General features: G+C 35.8%; 1 protein-coding gene across 1 annotated transcript in view; it reads right to left on the bottom strand.

The window, feature by feature from the left end:
- Positions 1-1,581: 1,581 nt before the first annotated feature.
- Positions 1,582-18,447, bottom strand: part of l(1)G0004 (RNA-binding protein pno1) — a 68,563-nt gene continuing 51,697 nt past the window's right edge. Inside the window, exons 7-8 of the mRNA XM_090373519.1 lie at positions 15,875-15,945; positions 1,582-1,660 (exon numbers count right to left, since the gene is read on the bottom strand). Coding sequence (XP_090229645.1) covers positions 1,593-1,660; positions 15,875-15,945 — 139 coding nt within the window. The 3' untranslated portion in view covers positions 1,582-1,592. The remainder of the gene's footprint in view (positions 1,661-15,874; positions 15,946-18,447) is intronic.

The following is an 18,447-nucleotide window of genomic DNA, read 5'->3' as shown; positions in this document are numbered from 1 at the left end:
CTGCCATCTGTTGTGGAAGTTGATAGTCTAAATCAATAAAAGGAAGAACTGGACAAACTTTTGGAGTGAACAGATAGGTGAAATGGGAAGGGTTTTTTTTTTTTTTTTTTTTTTGGCTGATGCTGCGTAAGCTTGCTTTCTTGTATCATATATCACTTCGAATGCTAATGGTGTCTCTGACAAGAGAGGAAGGAAGGGGAAATCACCACCAAATATCAGTGGTTTAACTACTGATGATCCTGCTTAGTATGCTGATAAACTGAATAGGTATTTTGCATCTACATTTGCACACAAAGACCTTAGCAAATGGTATGCCAAAAGTTTGTCAAAATCTAGCAGGGAACTAAATAATTTTGTGATGACTGAGATGAAAGTGGGAGAGAAATTGTAAAAGCCACCTGGAGTGAATGGGACCCTATCCAATTATAATATGGGACACAGCAGAAGAGGGAAGCAAACTTTTAACCATAGTATGAGAGCATTATTGAATTCAGTGGTGGCGCCTGTGGACTGGAGATGAATGCATATCCCCAGTTCACAAAAAAAAGGAGAGTAATGGCAGACTGATTAGCAATTATAAGCTCTTGCTAAAAAAAAAAAAAAAAAATAGATCTTATTAGCTTAACTTCTGTACATGAAAAAACATATATAGTCACTGTTGCTGCTCTGGTTGCAATAAGTACTATACTATCAAGTTTAAGCTATGTATTATGTTATTGAGTTTATGCTATACCATTATGCTTGTAAAGTTATAAATTAATTATAATAGCCATCCTACATGATTTGATCTTTTGAAATACCTATTTACTGCAATTAAGCCACTACGGTACAAAGTTAAGTGATACAAAGGTTCTTTGTATATTAAGCAGTGACTTACAAAATCTCTTAACAAAAAATAAAGTAATGAACGTGACTAAGCCTATCGAGTTATTTATAGAGCATATTTTAATGTACTAAATATGTCAATAAAATGGCAATTTTTTTTTTCAAAAACTTATCCTTTCCCAGCAGCTCCAAATTCTTCAACTAGTATATGTCTATCTTATGGTCTTCTTTTCAAAAGTATTTTTGCACTTTGTCCAACCCCAACAGTGTAAGTTACAGATGATATTTTTTGCCAATATTAGAGGGAAAGAGAGGATGGGATTTTAATGGAGTTGGTTGTAGTGAATCTTGTATATATCTTTCTTAGCTGTTTTCGTTACCTGTTCACTAATTTGGGAGGGGGTTGCAGATGGTAGTACATTGTTTTTCCTCAGTAGTGAAAAAATAAGAAACAAGTTTTTATCTGAAACAATTATTAGATGGCAAATACAGAACCTGATGAAAAACAAAGTACAAGTAAACAGTTATACTAATTATTACTATAATATAGAAAAGGAATTTTTCTAATAGTAATCTAAGTCACAGTTAATAAAATATGGCGGAAGGTGTTTTTTGTGAGAACCTAAAGAAAAAAAAAATTTAATATTTTCCAGTAAGAATCTGCAGTGTTTGGACAGGTTCTGGGGAAGGTGCATGCATGTACTAGTAGGAAATGAATCCACAACTTCCAAATCCATTTTTTTTAATATTTTTCTTATCACAAACAACTATAATCTCTCAGATACTCTGCTTGCAATTTGTTTTAGATTTCCATAAACTTTGGATGGTGGACTTCCTGAAAATAAAACACAATTGTTAAAATCTGTTCTGAAAAGTGTGTTTAATGAAAAGTCATAAAAACCTGTTTACTCTCAATAATGTGCAATAATTTAATATTGGACTTTGACTTATACAGTATATATATTTTTTAAACACATGTACGATATGGCATCGGTATGCTTGAAATCAACTGAAATGTCAAAAATAACATTTGAGCAAAAAAAAAAAAAAAAAAACCAAGTGGATATTAGAAAACATAATATAAACAGTTTACATTTAATTTCAGGTTCTTTTTTTAAAAAATCTTGTAAGTAAAGTCCATTCCTTCCAACTCTGAGTGACTTGCAAAATTGCAGATTTTTTTGAAATTACAATGTATACTTGTTCAAACTGGTGTAAGTTTTCATTAGTGGCTATTTTCTGTCATTTACTTACTTAAACTGTCTTCTCAGTACCCAGATTTATATATGAATCTTTAAAAAAAAAAAAAAAAATCCATAAATCAGCTGAAGTCTATATTAAATAGAATACAGGCAATCCTCAGCTTAAGGAAATTCAACTTTACGCAAGTTTTTGCTGGCCGGTGAAAACTTAAAAAAAATCGTGGAAACATATTTTGCATCCTGTAGAAATAAATGGAGGTATCGTGAAAATATTGTAATGTGAACCCAATAACACTTTTTTTTTTTTTTGTGATTTGTTCCAAGACCTCTGAAGTTGAAAATTTTGCTATATAATTAAGCCATTTATCTCTCTAAAAGGTAATTTTTATAATGGAAATTGCACTACACTTTCATTGTTATCATATGTTTCGTTATAAGAATCAATTTTGAACACCTCTGTGATAATTTTCTAAAACACGTTTCTGGAGGTCATGACCAAAAAACAATAAAAACAATTTGCACTTTCCAGTCTATTGGGCTTTTCTGTTAGTGCAATCTATTTAAACAGGTAGTAAACTCGATCTTACTGCATTTGCAATAATCAAGATAACTGGAATTCTGTGGGTTTTTACATTATGGTATTATGATGAAATGAGTTCCCTTTCACTGAAATCTTCAATCACATAAAAAACAAATTTTCAGAATCTTCTCTTCATTCCTATTCACTTATTACAATGATGAAGGGAAAGGGATCAACAGAAAGTGCAAGTGCTGACAATGCTAGGAAACGAAACAAAATTGATTTAGAAATGGAGATGATTAAGAAGTACGAAGCAGGACAAAGTTTGTCATCCACTGCACGGAATTAGGTTTCGCTGCTTCAAAAGTGAATACTATTTTAAAGGGCAGTGTGCTCATTGTTGAGACGATCATTTATTTTACAAATGAAATCCTGAATGCAATTATTGAGTATCCAGAGCCCAAACTACGTGGGACAACCGGGACATCATCCCCAGCATTCGATCAGTTATGTATTTTAAAATTGCTTCATTTTTGATTTTATTGCAGTCGGACCTCTGTTTAACCAACTTTTTTATAGCTAATTTTTTTTGAATTTCCCTTGGTAATTCATCATCATCAGCCATTTTCAATCCACTGCAAGATGAAGGCCTCTCCAGCAACTTTCCACTTCCTTCTATTTTGTGCAATGGCCATCCAGTTATTATCCACAAATTCATGAATTTCATCTGTCCATCTCTGTCATTGTCTTCCAGGTTTCCTCTTAGCCCCTCTTGGGTATCATTCTGTTATTTTCTTAGTCCATCTGTCATCATGTCTTCGAGCTATGTGTCCTGCCCAAGACCATTTTAGTTCTTTAGTTTTGATAAGAACGTCCTTTACTTGAGTTTGCTGCCTAATCCATGTGTTTCTCTTCTTATCTAACAGTCTGATTCCCAATATAATTTGTTCCATTCTTCGCTGTGTAGTTCTCAGCTTTTCTTCCATTCTTTTGGTGAGTGCCCAAGTTTCACTTCCATAAGTCATGGTGGGGAGTATACACTGGTTCATTATTTTACATTTCAGACAAATTGGGATATTGCTCCTCAGTATATGACTATATTTCCTGAATGCTACCATCCAAAATTTATTCTTCTCTTAACTTCCATCCATTTATCATTATTACAGCTAACAACTTGTCCCAGATAAGTATGACTCCACCTTTAAAATTACTGCTCCTTAAATCATTGTCCCTTTCTGTGGCATACTTGTTCATCATTACTTTTGTTTTAGCCATATTCATCTTTAGTCCAAAATCCTTGCTAACTCTGCATAACTGACTAAGATTTTCCTCTAATTCTTTGGGATCGTGGCTTATGACCACAATGTCATCTGCAAATTGTAACTGGTTTAGGTACTGTCCATTCACATTGACTCCTTTCTGTGACCAGTCTAATCTTCTGAAAGCTTCCTCAAGGGCAGCAGTAAACAATTTTGGAGATATTGTGTCTCCTTGTCGAACTCCTTTCTCAATTTTAAATTTATTACTGTCTTTGTCTAGTCTAATAAAAAAATATCTCGTATATTTTCTTCAAAATCATATATGGAGTATCTATGCCTTGTCTTTCCAGTGCCCGAAACATTGTCTTATGCTGTATGGAGTCAAATACCTTTTCATAATCCACAAATGCCAGGCATAATTGTCTTTTATATTCATTTGCCTTCTGCATTAGCTGTGACATTACGTGAAGATGATCCATAGTTGAGAATCCTATCCTAAAGCCAGCTTGCTCTTTCGGTTGATTCTCATCAAGTATTCTTTCTAATCTGTTAGTAATGACCCTTGTGAACAGCTTGTAGATGTGGGATAACAAGCTAATTGGTCTATAATTTCCAATTTCTGATTTATCAGTGCCTCCATAGGAAGCACCGATAAATCAGAAATTGTTCTGATTTATCGGAAGCACCGATAAATCACTGCTGCTCCTTCCCACCTGGAAAGAGCTTCTTCTGATAAATCAGAAGAAGCTCTTTCCAGGTGGGAAGGAGCAGCAGTGCGTAGCACAAGCTTCTTGATTAGACCGGGGTTCGAGCCTGTCACCACCAAATACGGAGGATGCGGAAAGGTCAGGGAATGACCACTGCATATCCCGGAGCAATATGGCCTTAGCTGCTAATGCTCCTAAAAACCAACTAACTAACAACTCTGATTTATCTCCTTTCTTATGCAGCAAAACTATGATTGCATTATTCCACTCCTTAGATACCACACCTTTTCTAATGTATTTTGTGAAGAGTCTTGCCAGTTTTTGTGTAGTGTCTCTTCCTCCCAATTTTAACAACTCTACAGTAACTTCATCTTTCCCCGGAGCTTTCTGATTCTTCATTTTCTTCAAAGCGTGTTCTATCTCATCAGGAAGGATATCAGGTATGTTGTATGTGTTACTAATTTGCAATCCATCTTCCCCACTGCTGGCATCATTCCCTCACTCCTTGTATAACTCTTTATAGTAGTCTTCTGCTATTTGAATTATGCCTTCTCTGCTATTAATAAGTACACCATCACTATTCTTCAGTTTCAGTATCATTTGTCTTTCTGTATTACTGCTCATGACTGCTGATTTAAATCATTTGTTTTCCCTTAATGCTTGTTCTACTTTTCTTATGTCCTCTCAGTCTCTTTCTAATGGCTTTGCATAACTCAGTATACTCAATTTTCTCCCTGTCGGTGTTTTTCTTGCTCTTCATTTGTCGTCTTCAGTTCATCGTGACAAGTGTTTCTTGACTGATTTTTTTTCTTCTTTGGATTTCTTTTTACCTATAGGTTTCTTGGGCTTTACAACTTTTAGAAAGTTGTAATATTCCTCGTCGATATTTTGGTCCTGAACAGTCTCTGCCAAAGCTCAAACTTGTTCTTAAGTTCCAATACATAACTGCTCTTTCTCCTCTTCTGTTATCTCAAAGACCTTTGTATTATTTACTCAAATCCGTTTTTTTCCTTTCTTTTCTTACATATATATCAAGTGTGTATCTTACCATTCTGTGATCACTTCCAACATTTACCTTGTTCAGGACAGTAACATCATTCACGATATATCTTCTGTTAGCGAGAATGAAGTAGATTCCATTAGTTGTTAATCTATTTGGGCTCTTCCATGTCCACTTTCTGTTCACCCTTTTCTTGAAAAAAGTGTTCATTACTGACATTCCTCTAGATTCTGCATATCATAAGTCTTTCACCAATTCCAAAATTTCCTATAGTTCCCCTTTCTGCGCTGTTTTGTCTCTTTCCAACCTTACCATTGAAGTCCCCCATAATGATAGTGTAGTGAGTTTTCTCTTCATCTAGAAGACTCAATTTCGGTGTACATTTCTTCAACCTCTTCATCACCATGGCTCTATGTTGGTGCATAAATCATTATAACTTTTAGCTTATACCTCTTAGAAATCCTGAGTAGTAGTCTTGACACCTTTGGTGATGTACTGTTGAATTCCAAAATGTTGTTTTTTATATCTTTATGGACCAGAAAGCCAACTCCACCTTCACCCCTTTCACTGTTTCCATTGGTGTACAGCAGATGTCCACTTGATAAACTGAAAAGTGATTCATTTCTTCTTCTTGTTTCAGCCAAACCGATGATATTCCAATTTACGTTTTCTAATTCCTTTTCCAGCTTTAGTATCCTGTCTTCACCGATGAGCGATCTTACATTGTAACAGGCCAAGTTCAGTTTCTGTGCATGGCAGCCTGATCATATCCAGAGATTCTTAGCACCCTCTGCTTCCACTCTGATCCTCTCACTGCCATAAGAGGAGAAGTGAAAGCCACTGGGTAATTACATTTAAAATAGTTTCCGTTGAACAAAGAATTTCCATGTAACAAACGGATTACGAGACACAACTTTGTATGCATTGTTCTCACCTCTGGCCTTTAGGCAATTACAAAGTGCAAATTAAGGGTGAAAGGGATTACCGTATGACAATGTTAGTGGTGTCCCTAAAACCTGCAGTCATATACTAAGAAGTTGCGCTCGTCAACCTGCTTTCCATAGCCAGTCAAATGATTAAGAAGATTCCCGACATGGATAATAGCCTCTGGTCAACCTGTGTTGTGGTTCCTCTTTACTCTGACAAACGGGCATATGTTTTTCATAGAAGTGAGAGATCTACACCTTCCAGTAAATTTCTCCTGTCTATGTTTACATGGTCACAGTAACTGAATATCCAAGTGATTCCAACATTTTGCACAATATTCAAAGAAGTAGTGACAGTAGCAAAGTAGGGGGAACTGAGGTAACTAAGACATATGAACTTTACAGAGATGAAATGTTGGCAGATTTTGAAACTTCGTTGAGGCTTTCACTCTGTAGAAAATGTTCCAAAATATAATGGCATACAGGCAATAATTAAAAAAATATATATATATCATCAATCTTCAAAAAACCAGCACGAATTAAGGATGACTGCCAAAGAACTTGATATGGAAACTATAAAGATCGGTCATGTGTTTAGGCCACGATGAGCAGTTGTAGCTTGCGGACGGCAATTACGGGTTGGAGAAATTATCCCGCTTTGCGCAAATATTTTGAATCGGAAGTTATATATTCCTGATTATTAAATCGACTTTTAAATCTGGAATTTCTTAACCATTTAGCACTAATGATTGACATCTTGAAGGAGCTCTATTACCTTTCAGAAGCTTTACAGAATCACTATGGTAAAAGAAGATAAATTAATTATTCGAACTATAAATGCTAACTTGAAAAATTCCGAAAGAAATTATGACACCAAAATTGAGAGTATGTTGAAGTGGAAAGAATTTGAAGGAATCAAATTCGAAAGTAAGAATACATTTAAAAAATTACCTGTAACAAGTTATTAATGCTACAGAGCAATTTTAAATTAAATAATGATTCCACTGACGACGAGGAATTGAAAGAAATTTTTAACATAGGTTACCCGAAAACGTGGAATATGAAAGAATTTTCGTCTCAGTGGTCTGAGAGTGAAAACTGAATAAGAAATTTAAGTTTTCTGATAAAATATGAAATAAAAATTAATGATTTTAGAGATTTTGTCAAAGACAATTTATCTTTAAAATCGAGTGAAATCCCTTTTTCGAATAAGAAAGACAGAAATATCTTTGCAACCATTGCGATTAGCAATGGTTTCAAAGATATTTCTTTCAGCGTAACAAATAATATTGAGTAAATGAATGAATAATGTTGACAATTAAACACATTGCAGATTATTATGATCTAAATGGAAAACCACTGCTTCAATTTGATCCGGATTGTTACGTCAAATCATTCCTTTGTAATCACTCAGCTATTGAGCAAAGCAGATCAACAACAAATATTAATAGAGTAATTGCATATGGCAATTTTTGGAATAACTTTTTCTTGAATATTTGTGTAATAATTTTTTTAAATGTAATATTTGTTTTTATATTGTGGAATGTTTTGTAATAGTTTTTGTTATTTGTAATATGGGAAATATTTCATGTTATTTTTTATTCGCAATATTAAAATTTTATCATAAAAAATCTATCCATTATATTTCCTGAATTTTTAAAAAAAAAAAGACTAATAAAAAAGTTGCGCATGTGCGAAGCATGCATGGTAGATGGTTTATGTGAAACATCCTTTGCATTTCTTTCAGTATTTTGATTTGTATATTGATTACGAAATAAGAGCTTTTGTATTGTAAATATTTTATTGAACATTTGCAAATTTTCTTAATTTCTGGAAGACAATGGATTTATGATAACTAAAGTAAGAGATGTATACTTCCGATTGCAACATATATAAATGTCTCTGAAAAGCAGCATTGATTCAAGTACAGAACTTGTAGTTGAAGCGACATACACAGCTGTTAGGGGCACATAACAATGGAATGTAACGAAAATGCAAGACGAAAAAAAGAATTGTTGACAAATATTTGTATTGTTACTGTCATATGACAAATACTTTTATTGTTGCAATCATACTTATTACAGTAGAAACTTCAGGAAGTATGATTGTGATGTCATACTATTCAAAAATTCAATGATACCTCCAGACACTATCATATTGAGATAACATTGCAAGGGGAGGCATGACAATGAGGTTTTTAGGTTTTTTTTTTTTAGATAGACCTCATATAGTGTTTGCAAGCCGGTCGCTAGTTAGACCGAACCTATTGGTAACTCTTTAGGAGGCTTCCGGATCAGCTAGTGTATAATCTTGCAACCTCTACTCTGCCAGACAGTGACTGGAGGAAGTCCGAGTAGTGTGTATGCGGGAGGCATTGTTGAGGCCACGTTATGTCAAGGATTATATTCTTACCATGCGTATGCCATATAAAAAAAATTTCATTACTTCATACAGCATGTCCCACCCACTTTTCCTTACTATTGAATACACCATGGATTGTCAAACTAATATAGTAAACTATCTGCAAAAAGATCTAAACCTCCCAAACACTTCCTGGTTCGTTTTACAAATATACGTGGTCTCAATTCTAATCTCAACAATGTCCATTTCCACTTGCAGTCTGCCAAACCCCATGTACTTTTTCTGACAGAATCTCAGTTCAGTTGATTCAACTGCTGCTCATCTCAGTTGCCCAAATTATTCGCTGTATGATTCCTTTTTCCTCAAAGGTGGTACACTTGTGCATATGTCCTTTCCGATATTCCCTATCAGAGACTTGGTAATCTGGAATCTCCTCTTTTCGATCTTCTATGGCTTAAAATCTCTCTCTCTCTCTACCTCATTGTGTCAAATTCATCCGTTGTCTCTACTGTTCTCCCAAATCCACTAATCACTTGGAGCTCTTTGACTTTCTCTCTTTGCAACTTGACTTTCTCCAGTCCAGCTTTCCTAACAGTGAGGTAATTTTCCTTGGTGATTTTAACGTTCACAACTCCAGCTGGCTTCCGTTTTCTAGTCACACCGACCCAACTGGCTGAGATGCTGAGGCTTTTGCAATTTCTAATGACTTTGCACAGATTGTTCATTTACCTACAAGAATACTGGACAATCCCAACCATACAGCCAATACGTTTGATCTTTTTCTCACAAACAACCCTTCTAAGTACACAGTCGAAGTGAGTGGTCCTTTAGATACCTCAGATCACAACTTGGTGATTGTCTCTTCTCCAATGGAGCCTTTATCTCATGCTATTCCCAAACTCGTATTGCTTGGTATTACAAGAATGCAAAATGGGATGACCTGCGAGATTTCTTTTCTTCTCTTCCTTGGTCGGATTACTGCTTCAAAACTTCTGATGTTAACGTCTTCTCAGATCATGTCAGTGAAATTATTCTTGTAGGAATGGAATCCTTTATTCCACACTCCACTTTAAAATCTAGTCCTTTATCTTAACCGTGGTTTTCCAATAAATGTGCTAAGGCTGTTCAAGAGAAGAATGTTGCATATCATAATTGGCTTGTTTCCATTTTTTCAATTTCATTTTCTGCCTACACCAAAGCTCCCAACAATTGTAAAGTGGTCATTAATCAGTCCAAACTAGATTTTGAACAGGCTAAGAGTAGAAAACTTGCTTCTTGCCCTAATGGTATCCGAGCATTCTGGTCTCTTGCCAAAGCTATTGGCTGCAATTTTTACCCATCTCTGCTCCCCCACCTCTGTCAAAACCAGATGGTTCTGTTGTCACTTCGGCCAAGGATTAAGCTGACCTACTAGCATCCCATTTTTCTTCCAACTCGTGTATTAATGATCTTGGTAGAACACCTCCCACCATTCCCAACAAGCTCCATTCGATGCCTTCTGTGGTCTTCTGTCAAAAGGATGTCAGAAGGATTTTGATGAATCTTGATGCTAAGAAAGCTCCAGGTACTGATGGTATTTCTCCACTTGTTCTCAAAACCTGTGCTCCTGAACTTACTCGTATTTTTGCGGCCTTTTTTCACTTTCTTATTCCAAAGGTGTTTTTCCTTCTGCTTGGAAATTTGCTCACATCCATCCAGTTCCTAAACAGGGTGACAAATCCCTCCCATCCAATTATCGTCCCATTGCAATTACTTCTACTCTTTCTAAAGTAATGGAGAAATCAATTAACTGCCAACTCTTAAACTACCTAGAAACCTTCCGTCTGATCAACTATCGCCAGTATGGATTCCATCAGTGTCGATCCACTGGTGATATTCTGGCTTATATTACCCATTTATGGACTAATTCAATGGAAAGGTTCGGTGAAACACAAGTAGTTGCTCTTGACATCTCAAAGGCTTTCGATCGTGTTTGGCATAAAGGTCTTCTAAACAAGCTTCCATCTTATGGTTTTCCAACTGTTTTTAGTAATTGGTTATCCAGTTTTCTCTCTGATTGCTCACTGAGGGTGATGGTAGATGGCTCCTCTGTCTTCTAACTTCTCCACTAATGCCGGTGTCCTCCAAGGTTCAGTTCTTTCTCCTACTCTTTTCCTCTTGTATATTAATGACCTTCTTCCATCGACTGGAAATCCTATCCATAGTTTTTCTGACGATAGCACATTGCATTCCACTTTCCATTTTGAGAAGCCTTGCCCTGTTCAATCAGCTTCAAACTTCTCGAATATCCGCTACAAATTCCTTAAATGCCAATCTCCAGTGGGGCAAAGACAACTTAGTTGATTTCAATCCTTCTAGAACTCAGTCTTGTTTTATATCTCGCAAAAAGAATTATTCTGCTCCTATGTTTATCTTTGGTGACACTCCGATTTCTAGGCAAAATGATATATCTCTTTTGGGGATTACCCTGACTTCTTATCTCTTGGCATAAGCAGATTACAAATATTGCTTCCTCTGCATCTAAAAAACTTGGTTTTCTTTTTAGCTTTTGGCATTACTTTTCTTCCAAACAGCTGTTCACTCCGTACAAATCGCAAATCTGCCCTGCCATGGAATATTGTTCCCACATCTGAGGTGGTGCCCCCAAAACCTTTCTCAGGCTTCTTGATTCCATTCAGAAGAGGGCAGTTAGATTAATTAATGATTCATCTCTAACAGAGTCTCTCCACTCGCTCTCTCATAGACGTTCTGTTTCTGCTGCATGCCTCTTCTACAGATACTTCCACAGGCACTATTCTTCTGAACTGGCTTCTATAATTCCCGCTCTCTCTTTCAAAACAGTCCGAACACATGCCACCAACATCCATTTACTGTCCAACTTGTCATCTTCCTCATTTATTCATTCAACTGCCATTTTCTGGAACAACCTTCCTTCACACGTATTTCCTGAAAATTAGTCTACAGAAGTTCAAGTCCAATGTCAACAAATATCTTCTTTCATCTTCTCAACTGCCAACCCAAGTACTATAGGTTCTAATACCTCTTGTGTTTGGAGTTTTCATAAAAAAAAATAAATAAATAAAAATACACATACATTTATATGCATGGTTAATGGCGTAACAAGCCCCATCTCTCCACCCCCTTGAATCCACTCCTGACTTGAGATATCATACCGGTCAGTCACGAAAAATGCCTTACGTGCACCAATGACACTACCAATAGTGGGAGCATGGGAAGTGCCTCTGGTGGAATCCATGGATGACGTCACTTCCGCAACTGATCAAATTACTCGGTAGAATTTGATCGGTCGATCAAAAAGCGAGCCCATTGTTAAAATATTCACAGCTCATCACTGGTTATCCGGAATAATTTGAAAGGCTGATTTTTCTTTTTTTTTTTTTTTATTAATGGTAGTATTTGAGACAGATGTTTATTATGCTACGAGAGTATTTCTGTCTCTATTTTTACGTCATATATCTGGTGAAATGTTGGATTAGGACTAATGGGTTTTTTCAGAAAAAGTTGAGTGATTAAGTCACTCTCTTACATGAACCTAATTTTCCATGATATATTTTATTCTCTTCTTTTCATATTATGTTTAATTTAGCTCCAGATTCGATTAGAATAATACCAGCCCAAAACCGTGTGATTTATTATTTTACTGTTTTTTTATGGTAAAATGTCAACAAGAAGAAACAGCACTGAAATGGACAGAAAACCGGGAAGAATGTGATATAATCAAATTGATATTAAGGAACTTGAGATCTTGGAGCAAAAAAAAAAAAAAAAAGGTTACAACAAACGAAAGAACATTACTTATTAAAAACGATTATAAAAGTGTGTTTTTTATGTATAAGTTATTATTATTTTTAATTAAAAAAATTTTTTTTTTCACTCTATTTCACTCTTTTTCTTTTACCTTAATACATTATAACGGAATTTATTTAATTTTATCTTATGTTCAATTATCCAGAAAATTTTGCTATCCAGAAGAGGTCTGACATTATTCTGGATAACTGACACTCTACTGTATATATAACATAATTTTATTTTTTTCTGGTATGCCATAGGACAGGGCCACCTAATTGGCAGCCTTCCAGTTTGTTCTATGCACCGTTAAAGAGTATTGTTCCCCCCCCCCCCCCCAAACTAGAATTTGGCAAAACACACACTACTGAAAACTAATTTTTCACTCAATCTCAGGTGACATCTAGCAAATAACTTTTGTCAGAATAAATTTTTATAATTTTAGTATGTCACATCATGACATTTTTAAATCAAAAAATATTTTTGTAGGTTTCACTTAAACCCACAATATTGTCATGAAACTGATATATGGATGGCCCCTGTAGATGAGGAAAATTATCAAAATAATGTAGACCAAAACAGCTACAATATGGATAGTATATTGTAGCTGTTTTGGTCTACATTATTTTGTGATAGAACGTGTTGTCAGTTTTTTTTTTTTTTTTTTTTTTTTTTCGGAAAGTTTTGGTCACATTCAAAGTATATTTCTAATAGCTGCTCAGAGGTTGATGTAAATGCCTATCTCCATTTCTATTGGATGTCTTGTTCTCCATCAAGCCAGGTCTGTCTTACAGTTCTACTACCCGAGAAACAGAAGCACCATTGGATAGGGTGTGATTGGAGTATTGCTGGTATCTAAGTGCCAAGTTATCAAAATTCTAGTAAAATGGTTAAATATATAAAACTTCCAAGTGGGATTTTCTCACTAAGTTCAAGCAGTTGATCACAATGTGATCATCAACAGAATAACATAACAAATAAAGTCCAAATTTTTGGAACTTATATATGAGGATAGTTAAAAAGTGGTTAATACATATGTGCAGTACTGCTGCTGCTGCTGCTACATTATGTCAAGGTGGTAGATGATTTTCATCAACCAGTGAAATACCACCACTTTGCTTAGGCTTGAAGTGGTGAAACCCAAGTTTAGTCTCTAGAGCAAAGTTTCCGGCATCCCCCTTCCCCCATACTTTTCCTTCAACCCATGCACGGTACTAAGTACTATAGGTTTTGATACCTTTCGTGTTTGGGGTTTTCATAAAAAAAAAAAATAGTAGTAGCCAAATTGGCATAATACATCATTCCACTCACATTTGGAGGGGAGTCTGGGTGACTGGAGGAATTTTTGAAGTCCTTTTCATTCAAGGCTGAGTTAGTCGATCTCAGACGCATGGTTTCTCCTGTGGTTATTTTGGCTTTTTTAGTCTGCGTAACACGAAAATTGGCCCACAAACACAAATATTTTTGTCTAAGGAGCTGGGCATACAAAGTGATCAGGGATGACTATCTTGAAATTGTAATGAGCTGCAACTTTTCAAAACATGTCTGGCAAATCATATAGACATAATAATGCAAATCACCTGTTTATTGGCAGTCAGCTTGCATCAAATAGTTTTTTCATTTACTCTATTTTAACATGAAATTTTATTTCAGATTAGGAGAAAATTGCAAAAGATATTCATGAAATGTATGTTAAAAAAGCTTTCCGAGAAGATGCTATATGTTGTTTGAAAATTTTTCAGTGATTTGCAAAGTATAAATACAGCCACTCTGTTTCCATAAATCTGAAATCCGCAGTCCTATAATGGTTTCTTCATTTTAGGAAAGAGGAAGAAGTCTGAAGGTTGGGAAGAATAAGGTAGGTGTTGCAGATTTTCAATGCATTTAAAGTCAACTAAGAGTAGCCTTCTGAGCAGGGGGCACTGTCGACTAGGAGATGCCTTATGAATAACTGCCCAAATGCTCCTCAGTGATGCTGTTGCCTTTTTGGAGGTAATCTGTGAAGATGATAGAGTTGTGGAGGACTGACCTGCCAACATGACTTTGTTGACAGACAATTGAACCATGTCTTTTTGGGGGGGGGGTTAAGATGACTGTGTTCACTGTTTATTCATCTGTTTTGTTTCTGGGTCATACTGTATCCTGCATCAATCCGTCATCATAATTCAGTCAAAAAAAATTTTTTTCTACAAAGCTCCAACAATCGTGTTGAACGATCTTTGCTGTGGAGCTTTTGAGCAGGTGTACTGAAAGATTGTTCTGAGTATGGATAAGTTGCCATCTTTTCTAATCATAATTTTTTTTGCTTGAGTGACATTTTGATCTTTTAGTTCATGGACTATTTTTTTTCTTTTAAAACTTTTAACAGATCCCATTCAGCAATCATTCCCTTGGAAGAATTCAGTGTGTTATGTGGGGTGACTTGAATTGGAATTCCACTTAAAGAACTGAGCACTAATAATAGCTTGGAGTGTCTTGAGTGAGAAATCTGATTGGAGACGTTCAAACATTTTCAAGGCATCACTGAATGATGAAGGGGGGAGGGGGGCTTCCTCACAGGTTGTGCTGATAGAGAATGCAATACCAGGAATGTTGCAAACTCCTTCCTTGTGTCCTTTGTTAGTCTCATTGACAGAAGTTATCACTGTCATGACTGCTGTGCTGAGAGCTCTTTGGCTCTAAATGTGGAAATACATTGGTTTCAGTTTCTGTTCCTTTTAGCCCCAAGGTTGGTTTTCCCCACAGTTACTGACCATCATGTGGATGCAGGAGCCATGTCACCAGTGACCAAGCAGTTGTTGAAGTTATTAGAGTTGGCTGGTATTTGATGGTATTAGAAACCAAAGTCCTATATATGCTTCTTTATAACTGAATCAAAATTAAATTTAATTATTTTATATATATATATATATATATAGAACTTACACATTTTCATGATATTCAAATCGTTATACAAGTGTCAACAAACATTTGTCGTTGTGATTGTTTAGAAACCATACCCTCCTTTAATTCTGTAAAATTGCTGTAAAAAGTTCCTCCTAGCCTGATGGGAAATGAATTCTGGCTTTTCTCAGTAGAAATAACACTGGTTGTAGTCATAACAATAGCCAAAAGGGTACTAACGGTTCATGAGCATTATATTAGTGAAGTGTGAGAACTATAATTTATATAACTTGGATACAACAGAAATTCTTGTTAATAAAATTTTAATATTTTAGATATTGCAAGAAAAAAAAAAAAAAAACCACAAGTAAATTGCATACATACCTAAAATAAGATTGCATATAGCTGTACGTGCAGCTCTGATGTTCTGGTAAGACCCCATAAGATGAATTTTACTAAAATAAAAATTAATATTAATTTAATATTTAAGACTGAAATCCTGTTTAACACAGGAAGTCCCCCCCCCCTGTTTAATGCCACACACAGGATGTTTTGAAGTATGTGCAAAAAATTCTGGAACATATATCAGGGTCCAAAACAAGATAATAAAAAATTAATTTATTACATTAAGCTTTCAAAAAATATATAAACATAACAACCATGTAGAGTCATGCCCCCACACATGAATGCAGACCTTGGCTCTTAGAATTTAATGATTACTATTAAAAGTGTTTGTACATTAATGTAGTTGTGTGGATTGTTTCATAGCCTCTCTTTCTATTGGTCACTGCAAATCTGCAATATCCAGAACTTACTGTTTTATACATCAAGCTCTTAAAATTACCCTACAGGAAGTAGTCAAGGGGTTTCATGTTGGGGTGACCATGCTGGACAAACAAGGCCTCTATCACCTCATTTAAAGGAATGGGTATTATTGAGGTGAGCCCTATCTTGTAGCTGGAATGGGAATATAGGTAGAAGAAACGGGAACATCACAGCCAAATGTATCCCCGTATTGTCATTAAACTTGGTTGGTCAGTTGCTGGGTAAGAACATGAGCCAATCACCAACAATACTGCACCAGCTGTTAATAGAGAATTACTCTTGAAGGGTCATTACCATTAACACCACATCAATTTTCTTCTGTTTCACACAAAGTTAATCAAGTACAGTAAAATCTCCCTTAACAGATACATGTTATGAACACTAAATGACTTCTACAAAATGGACACTTTTTGGATTTTCAGTCTTCCTGGATTGGACACTTACATTCTTTCAAGGGTAACAAATGGGATTAAACCAGTTCGTTTCCTGGTGGCCAGACACATTTTTGTAGGTCATTGAGCAAGTGCCAGTCATTAATAGTGGCACAAAGTACACTTCTGACTATAGATTACTAATGGATTATATTGCTCAATGTCATCAATGTGCTCACCACTATGGAAAGATAATGTTTACACACTACATCTGGACTGTTTGTTGCACTTCTGCATCACTTGGCAAGACAGCAAAATTTTCTGCGAGATGTGTCAGAATTGAGAAGGAGGAAGACTAGATCTTCATAATTTTGACCAGTAGCCCATACAAATTTTTAAAAACATCATTGTATACTTGAAATTACTTTCATTATTGCTTTAGTGACAGCAGTGTCCCAGCTTTTTACCTGAGGGAGGATGGCAGTTTTCTCATGCCCACATACCATTTTCAGTTGGCAGTAAGGACGAGACTAGTGGGAGCCAGATGTATTTACAAGCCACTAAGTGGATTTTTTTATTTATTCATTTGAAATTATTGTTTTTCTATAATTTTTGGTTTCAATTTAGTAGTATTGTATTTATTTGTGATTTTCTGATTAATTTAGTGTATTTATTCTTTAGTTGGCTTTGTAATTGCATAAAAAACCACAGTCAACTTCTGATGGCATTGTACCGATAGCAGCATTTGAATTCTGCTGCCTTGTTTTCGTATCGATATAGCAGATACTGGAGGTTTGTTTGTTATTTGGTTTTTAGGAGCATTAGCAACTAAGGTCACATTGCTCCGGGATATGCGGTGGTCATTCCCTGACCTTTCCGCATCCTCCGTATTTGGTGGTGACGGGTTCGAACCCCGGTCTAATCAAGAAGCGTGTGCTACGCACTGCTGCTCCTTCCCACCTGGCTACGGAGGCGCCGATACTGGAGGTTTCTACACAACTTGGAGCAGTGTGATGAGTATCAGCAGAGGATTATAAATTATAGCACTACTTATGTGTTTTAATAATTTAACTTGCGATGTAGACCGTAACGTATGACAGTAATATTCGCAGAGCTTTTAGAATCAGTGATTTGGCATAGATATAATATCACAGATAGTGCAAGAGTTTGAATCATGTAGTCGCAATAGATAGTTAAATTTATTATCTATTATAACTACTTAGATTTTACAAAATGTAACATTAAAATGCAATACTGATATATATAGTATTATTACTGCATTGGGATACAAGTTTAGTGTAATATTTTTAATTATATTGAAGTTGATTCAAAATCATGCCTCAGTGCAGCAAAGCAAAAGGTTGTACGGAGTGGGAGTGCTGTGGCGTGGGGGAAAACAGAGGGGTGGTTGTCCTCTGAATCACAGCCTTTTGAAATGTACTGCTTGTTTGATGTTTGTGGAGCTATCCAGACCGTGAAATGATATTGATAACGGGGATGTATTTGTGTGTGTTCGACGTAAGGAGTGTGAGGAAGTTAGGCGCCAACTGAGCTTTATGGAATTTATGAGAGCTTGAAGAACAGAGTAGATGCCCTCAAAGGAGTGAAATTGGGGGCCGCCATCAAGCTTTCAGCCGCCCATAACAATGCCAGAGCTTTCACTGGATTATCAGGCAACACAGGGGCAATCCCCATTGCAGAATACGTTGGTTCCACAGGAAGTAGTTGTTGGTGGTGACATGGGGAATATATTATGCAAAA

The sequence above is a fragment of the Mastigoproctus giganteus genome, chromosome 5 (genome assembly GCF_048544385.1).
Source record: "Mastigoproctus giganteus isolate SK-2022 chromosome 5, ASM4854438v1, whole genome shotgun sequence".
NCBI lineage: Eukaryota > Metazoa > Arthropoda > Arachnida > Uropygi > Thelyphonidae > Mastigoproctus > Mastigoproctus giganteus.
Note: the sequence above shows the minus strand (reverse complement) of the source record. Positions and strands in the feature narration are given on the sequence as shown.